Below are 8,535 nucleotides of genomic sequence, written 5' to 3'. Positions count from 1 at the left end.
TAATTTCCACAGTAGCTTTTGCATATTACACCCTCCAATTTGTATTTAGTTTTAAATTCACCCTCAAAGTATAATTGTTGCTTTCCCTCTAATTTGCTTCTTTCATTCAAACTTACACCTTAATTAAAACTAATTAAATTTTTTAATAAACGTCTAATCTACCATTTATAATTTATAATAAATATAAAACATAAACATAAACAAATACTTAATAATCTATCGAATTGAATATACATTTGATTATATTCTATTCATTTAACTAACCGAATACTAAAAATTCTTTGTTTATTGTAAATGAACTATCGAATCAAGTGTGATTGAATAGCTAGACGAATAATAACCGAATTGTTTAATTATTTGGTTCACTTCCACCCCTAACGACAAGCATCCAAAAAATTCAGCGGTGAAAGAACAATAAATATAACAACTTTTGGGAATCTTTTAAAACTTCCAATTAGCATCTTCTAATTTTCTACCTACATCCATGCTTGGACATTTCAAGTTTGAAACATGAACTGATATCCAATTTCCCCTGTGCTAAAAACTAGGTCTTCATTCTCAGTCGACAATAATCACAATCAACTGCCCTAATGTGAACTCAACCCAAGTCAACAGGTATTAGCAGGTTCAGCTCATAAATGGTTGATCAAACTACCTTTTTAGAAACCGGGTATGTTCCCAAAGTGATCCTGCATGACCCAATTGAATTAAAATAATTGGTCAATTTACCACCATAAGAAAGAAGTGTCATATTGGTATTCAGTGGAACACATAGTACGTTGACCTGCTTTCTAACATTCCCAGAGAGAGTTCTTTTCCCAATTAAATTACAAATAATTCTTCAAAACAAAGTTTTATTCGCATAGGAATAACACGAGACAAGATTATCACAAGACTAAGTGTCATACTGGTTCACAGTTGAGAAAAATAGTTCCAAACATCTTTTGATCCCAATTCACAATTCATGGATTGGGTCAGGTTGACAGACAATGTTTGGTCAGCTATGGGTCCACTTCATTTTTCATTGAATTGATTAAAAATTATGGAGGAAGAAAATAAAATTTGCCAACCCCTTCTTTAACACTCGGAGATGAAGGGAAAACCATAGAAGTTACAGATTTAAGTAGTCAAGTACTGTGACAGTTAAAGATTTTGAACCTTAAACTGGTTGAATGTACCACGTGCCCCTCCCTTAATACAAATGCACTTGTATACTCATTAACATGCTCACAAAACAATCAAATAGACACCACAACAATAAACACGCTAAACTTGATGGAACAGGAGATTCTAAGGATACAACAACTTCAAAGTTCAAACTATATGAAGATACACTATATGATAGGTGTAAAACTGTATATACAAAGTTAAATCACGATGCATGAAAATGGGTTTTCAGTCGAGTGCTGATGATCTGAACCAACCAGGGAAGATAGGATTTTCTTATTCTCAAAATCATATCATACTCGCTTTAAAAGTGGGAGTTTGGAAAAAAAAATCCTAAACAAAAATACCCTTCACTATTTTGATTATTACATTGTTATCCTTTTATAATTAATATGAATTTTGTCTATTTACATAAGATAGAATTTTGAAATGAAAATTTCTAAACTAATCTTTATCCATGGCCAACCTATGTATTCATAGTTTATTTGACAGTATAATCCTTAGTTAAAATCCCTATTCATTAGACAATTTTCCATATTATCACATGGACTTAAATTACTCATGCCGGTTATGTATGCAAACTTTATGCATACACCCCTCCTAATAGGAATTCTATAAGATAAATAATTACCTATAAAAAAATCATCTAAGCCCTCTAAAGTTTTATTTATAAATTAAAAGTTAACTGATCTACTTTGCTGTAATATCATCCTTGCTCATGTTAGTCCACAATTACCGATAAAAAGGGATAAAATTTCCATCTAATCATCCTCGCTTTTTTTATTTATAAATTAGAAACTAATCCAAGTTAATTAAATAATTCAAGTTTAATTTGTTGGGTGATTTACTTTTACTGCAGTGGCCAGTGGGTATCTAGATTATTTCATATTTTGAAGTAACTAATCAATGGGATTTGCCGAGAGAAGTGTAAAGATCAAGGGGGTTCTGTGAGAAATCCCGTATTTGAGGTGGTTAAATCAAATTTTCAAAGTTGAGAGAGGTTATTACAACACCCCTAGAACTAAGGGGATTCCTCTGAATTAAAATAGTTAAGGAGGTTTTGTGAGCACCATAAAGGGCTCAATGTATCCTTGTAAGTTTTTGGAAGATTTTATTAACCGAAATGGGTATTTAGGTCATTTCACATTTTGAAGTTCTTTGCCAAGAAAAGTGTAAATGCAGGAAAGATTATTGCAATATCAAAGATTATTGCAATATCTTCTATGGTAAACATAAACTATTTTGCAACCGAGTTATAGTTAAGAAATAAATCTTTAAAAAAATCATAATATTTGACCACGTGCAATGCATGTGCATCCCACCTAGTCTACTTTTAAAAGTTCAACTGTGATTACAGTTCAAAACCATGGCAGGTCAACTGCAAGCCTTCCAGCATCAACCATAAACATATGCAAGGAAGACAGTTATTGATATATGCATTCATACAGATAAACTGCGCATACAAAAGGTTTATAATGCTAAAAATAAAATCAATGCCATACACCAAATGTTTGAAATAGAAAAAACATATGCAGTTTGACTAATAACTAACCAGTGGCTCTCTTGGAACAGACACAACCCGTGGAGCTTCTCTTATGTACTCTTCCATTGTTGCAAGAAATGATTGTGGAGGCTGTAATGCAAAGTTAAAATACATAGTCAAATCAATAACCTCTACTTAGAAAGCGAGATCAAGATGTAAAACCACTAGTTCCATGAAAATATTATTACACCTCTCTCAAGTTTGGAAACTGGAAGTTCCTAGCAAGTTCTAATCCCCGACAAACTTCATAAAAATCGGAAAGGCTCCCAGCCTGCAAAATCATCAAACTTAAAATTTTCACAACAATCACAACTACTTCTATTTATGTTCTTAGGACATTCTTCATATTTGTTCACAAAGATGAAGCATACATACAAAAAAGAAAAAGAAAAAGGGGTACACTACCTGTTGGCCAGCCCTTTTATAGATTTCAAGGGCTTTAATTGCTTCATGTCGGGGCATCTCAAAAAACTGCAATAGTACAAAATAAGGACCATAAAGATGTTGGTTTGAAGATATTCTTGTATTCTATAGATGATAATAGTCAAAATACCTTATCAACAAGGTTAATGATGCCATCATTAATAGCACAGTAGATCCTGAAGCTTTCTTTCAGAACCTGCAAACAATTCATCCCATAGAACAATCTGATCAGATGCTATAATTCTGCACAAGCACTCAGGTAAAATATAAGGACTAAATGCAGTAGTGATCAAGAGTAACTTAATAACATTAAAAAAACATGAAAATATATTTAAAGCACAAACGTGAGAATTAGATGAAAAAATAAAATAACAATAACAATAACAATAACAATAACAACAACAATAATAATAATAACAACATGGCTTTTACTATTATTATTATATAAAAGAGAGGATATAGTTGTCTGGTCAATTATTATTATAAAGGGAAAAGCAAAATGTAAGATAACTGAATTTGCAAAAAGGCAGTTAGGCTAGATTTATGCCCCTCAGTTTACAACAATTTACATCAGAAATATAAGCAATCTGCATCAAAGTTAAGGCACAAATCGAAGATGTTGACAGAAACAAAGAATAAAAACTAGTTGACTAATAGGCTTACCAGAGCTAGGGCATACTGCACTACATAATTGCTTATAGCCGCTCCTTCAGGCTACATAACGAAAAAGAAACAGATATCAACATCCACAACAGGGTAATAAAGATACATAAAGTGCCGCAGTCTTCTCATAATTTAATAATCCTACTTGGCCCTGATATAGAGATAATTGTTTTAGGAAGCAGAAAGTGATATTACATGACATCCAAGAAGCCGATACAATAACTGTTGCAAAGCAGGCAACTGTTCCAACAAGTCTTCAGCTTCCAATTCCCTGGTTCTACTGTGGCCCTGAAAAACAGAACAGTTGTACATATATATAGAATAATAGCAAAAAGAGCTAATTCCACATATAGTCATTTAAAACTGACCGGGAACCCACTATTGTACAAACCTTTTCAGTTCCTTGTGCAGGTACCTTTAACCGCTCTGCCTCAACATCATATTTCAAAACCCTGAAACATTCTAATCTTTCCTCCAAAAACAAAGCATAGGTCCGGACCCATGCAGAGCAATCCCAAGCTGCAATACACATTAAACATAACATTTTCTTCAAGCACTATGACTTCAGACAAGATCCTGCAAAATAGATGGTTCATATGTCGTAATCATGAAATTTAAAAATGTACTTACCTATAGGACTTGAGTCATCCTTAAAGTTTGATAATTGAAGAATACGGCCCCTCTGTGAGAAATTCAGAAGTTCTTCACGAAATGTCGGGTCACCTTCCCTAAGTGTTCTATGTATAACTATCAGAGTCTTCAGCGCCACCTGTGAAGCATCACCAATGAGAGAAATAATCAACTAGAGAAAGGATTGTTTCCATAATGCTATAGACAGCGACCGCCAAATAGAAAAGGAAAAAGAAGGGCAATGCTGGAAATGATGGCGCACAAATAAAGTTCCAATCACTCCATATGACATTTGTGGTAATGTTGATAACCTCCAACTAATAACAATCAGATGGTTCATTTTTTTGCTACTAGTGAAGACCAGAATAAATCTAGAACATTTTACGCACTTCAGAGTTATATGCATAAAAAAGAAAGAAAAAAGATGTTCTATCAGGAATGGACTTTAGACCCTCTAACTTGGTACACGGTAAGCTGTTGCAATAAAAGGTGCCAGTGCCTTTTCAAAGCAATGGATGGGAATAAGGTTGATGTAATATACAGCAGTGTTCATGATAAGGATGTTACTTTATATTTTTCTTCAGCAAATTCCATGCTCAGTGGACCAAGATGATTTTCTCGTTAAACAAGAGTAGCCAAAAGATCAACTAGACTTGTACAAAGTTGAAGAGGAACAACCTTATGCCTTACAGAGAAGAAACATGGAGTGAAGCAGAGAAATCTAGAGTTTAGGGAGCCTAAAATGCAAATATTATTTTGGCAAACAATACAAACCTAGGTAAAGCAGGTGATGGTTCTAAAGGTCTGTTTTTGATAGTTTGGCTATTCAGAGAATCCAGAGATCAGCATCCAGAAAAATCTTCCAAGAATATGGCATAACTTGCTTTTATTTGTGCACATCCACAATTGGCCATCATAAAAAATAATGCAAATCCAGACTCAGAACTAATAGAACGGCTACTGCTCAAGAGAGAAATTTTATAAGCAGATGAGTAAAATATATTCATGATAGAGAAAAGAATTTCTATGCTCTACTTAATGCTTCATAAACATAGGCCTTGAGATGAACAATCCAGAACAATCAGATTTGGGAGAAAGAAAAAGAACCACGACGCATGACAAAGTTTTTTGGATTCACATCGTGCGATATAATTTGAATGGGAGATGAGTGAAACATTGGATAATTCTATCACGCTCAAAACATCACTCAAACACAGACATTTGGGACGAGTAAGAGAGCAATTAGGAACTAGTTTGAAATAAAAAGAGAATTAGTTCATTAAGGAACGCCGCATTTGATTTTGTCCTGCCATTCTTTTATAAAATAGAGCAAATATTGTAAAATTGATCAACGACTTCTTTTAATAAAAGGGTAAGTTGCAGAGAAACCCCTCATCTGTACCTTCAGTAGCAGTTAACACCCCTCAAACTAATTTATTAGCACTAACCCCTCCTTAATTCATGAGGAAGAGGGGTGTTACTTGCAATTTATCCTCCTAAAAATGGCAATAGGGTGCTAAGAGCTAACAAATGAGCTGAGGGTTTTCAAGTGTTGCTTAAGGTATAGATGAGGGGGCTTACCTGCAATTTAACCTTTAAAAAAACTAATGCAAAACAATCTTGGGTCAAACAGAAAGTAATTGAATTCGAATTGCACGTCGGAATTTGAATGAGATGAGAGTGGAGCATTGAAGGATTCTACCTCACTGGAAACATCCCTCCAAGAGATTAACTAAAAACCTTGTAAAGGAAGCAATTAAGAACTAGATTGCAATGAGTAGATAATTAGTTTTAATAAGGAACATCACACCTTTTAGCTTCTTTAAGTAAAAGGAGAAGATTGTAAGTGACTTTAATGCAAAAGTAATCTTTAAACATTTCAGGTCAAATGCAAATAACGAATAATAAGCACTCTTATATTTATACATGCATATTACGTTTCTAAAATACAAGTGAAACCAAGTTAAGGGCTTAACAGGCAACACAGGCAACACAGGCAACACATGCTCTTCTGTTGCTACGTTTCGACATTTGAGTATTTTGCACGCCATGTTCTGTTCTACTAGTGCATTTTGAATTTTGACTTTATAAGGCAGATATGGTGTCCAAGAAATGTTAAACTGAACAAAAAAAGTTTCACAGAAGCAGTTCTTTTTTTTCCTTTCTTTAATAGACAAACTGAGAATGAGCCCTATAGGATTCTTTTGCAGGTGATTTTCCAGCCACCATGACAGCAAGACGGAACCTCATGATAACCCATCCTAGTGGTTGCCGACCAGTCCAACAGCATAATTCAGTTGCACACTACCTTTATCTACTTCTATCAATTTTTATTTCCATCTGCCCTTTAATTTCCAGGTGTTTCGGGCTATTTATTCTTTTACAAAATCTGGCATTTTTTGGTAGTATTGTTATGATCGTTTTCACTTCTAAAATGTCTGCTAATCAGTTTCAATAACCAAATCGATATATAATTGGTAATTTTTTCCTCCTATTTCTTCTTTAGAACACTCCTTTCTCTTTTTTAGTCATGTGAGCTGCTCATTGCCCCCTATTTAAAACCTCAAGTCACAACCACCAAGTACTCACTAATCTCACTTTTCATTTAATCTCCACATTATAGGCGTCTATCATTTAACTTTTCTAACTATGGTTTAATTCAATATGGCCATAGGCTTGTCTTCATCTATGCATTAACAATCACTCGCAACTCAAGGCAAATCCCTAAAATTTTGGATATAATAAACACGCTACATTGCCGTGGTTTATAGATCAAGAAAACAGGGTATTTAATTATTACAGAATATTTCATAACCCCTCAGTCAAACGACTCGTAGAGAGATTAGTAATGGGTATTACAATTGAAAACCACTACCGGTTTAACAACATTGGCCAAAATGTACCAAATGGACTTGTTTGGTGAAGTGATCGCAGTTGAGAATATTCTGTGTCTAACAAGGTAACTGTCAACATTCTCCCATTGACAATAAAACTTAAGTTATGTGGAAGTTAAATAACAAGGGAACATGCATCAGCAAATCACTCTTTAGAGTCACAAAAAATTTCGAACCGCTATGTCGTCATTGAAAGCACAATGTAAAAAAATCTCCCCTTAACAACAATCCCCTAAACAACAACAAAACCGCCATCAGATACCTCCTTCCTCTTCTGTTTATATTCCATATGCTGAATGTGCTCACTCATGATACCACCATCACATCCCTCATATGAATAAACAGAAATCATAACCCTGAATCAACATATTAAAGGACTCCTTCATTGAGTATACTCATTCGATCCTCTCACATATGATAGCACCCTGAATCAACATATTAAAGGACTCCTTCATTGAGTATACTCATTCGATCCTCTCACATATGATAGCATCAAACATTCAATGCCCTGAACCAATTTAAGTCTAAAAGCTCCAACTCCCATTCAGGCCATTCCAAATCAGTGCCACATAACCCCAGCTTATCAATTTTATAATTCGAAACAAATTAATATCCAACCATCCTATGAAAAATTAATATATGCACATACAAGCAATTCCTTCCCATTTAAAATTCCTCGTAAATTATATTAAAAACAAATAGATAAAAAAAAGGTGAGTACCGTCCAATTGTGAGTCTTGGCCAGTCGTCTCGAGAGGGCGTGAATACAATACGCAACATCCGCACGCGGGCGATTAATCGAAGTAGCAGCCAGGATCTCTGAGTAAATCAAGGGCCACGTCATGGAGAATTTACTAATTATAGAAAGGGGATAAAATCAAAATTTTCTTCAACTGAAACCGAAATGAGAGAGAACCTACTTCTTAGGTGCCTCTCTTTGGGCGGGCACTCGACATGATTCGTGGATTTAACGATCGCAACGTCAAGTTCCTTCAAGATCAGCGATCAAAAATTTTCTTCAACTGAAACCGAAATGAGAGAGAACCTACTTCTTAGGTGCCTCTCTTTGGGCGGGCACTCGACATGATTCGTGGATTTAACGATCGCAACGTCAAGTTCCTTCAAGATCAGCGATCAGTTACTTTCACTCGACATGATTCGTGGATTTAACGATCGCAACGTCAAGTTCCTTCAAGATCAGCGATCAGTTACTTT

General features: G+C 34.7%; 1 protein-coding gene across 1 annotated transcript in view; it reads right to left on the bottom strand.

Annotated features, from left to right (window-relative positions):
• LOC109840720 (putative clathrin assembly protein At2g01600) overlaps nt 1-8,535 on the bottom strand; it is an 18,951-nt gene that overhangs the window by 3,802 nt on the left and 6,614 nt on the right. The window contains 10 exon segments of the mRNA XM_020409461.1: nt 2,720-2,800; nt 2,901-2,981; nt 3,116-3,181; nt 3,264-3,329; nt 3,797-3,847; nt 3,992-4,084; nt 4,188-4,315; nt 4,427-4,565; nt 8,042-8,139; nt 8,370-8,447. Of these exon segments, the coding sequence (XP_020265050.1) occupies nt 2,720-2,800; nt 2,901-2,981; nt 3,116-3,181; nt 3,264-3,329; nt 3,797-3,847; nt 3,992-4,084; nt 4,188-4,315; nt 4,427-4,565; nt 8,042-8,139; nt 8,370-8,447 (881 nt within the window).

The sequence above is a fragment of the Asparagus officinalis genome, chromosome 5 (genome assembly GCF_001876935.1).
Source record: "Asparagus officinalis chromosome 5, Aspof.V1, whole genome shotgun sequence".
Classification (NCBI taxonomy): Eukaryota; Viridiplantae; Streptophyta; class Magnoliopsida; order Asparagales; family Asparagaceae; genus Asparagus; species Asparagus officinalis.
Note: the sequence above shows the minus strand (reverse complement) of the source record. Positions and strands in the feature narration are given on the sequence as shown.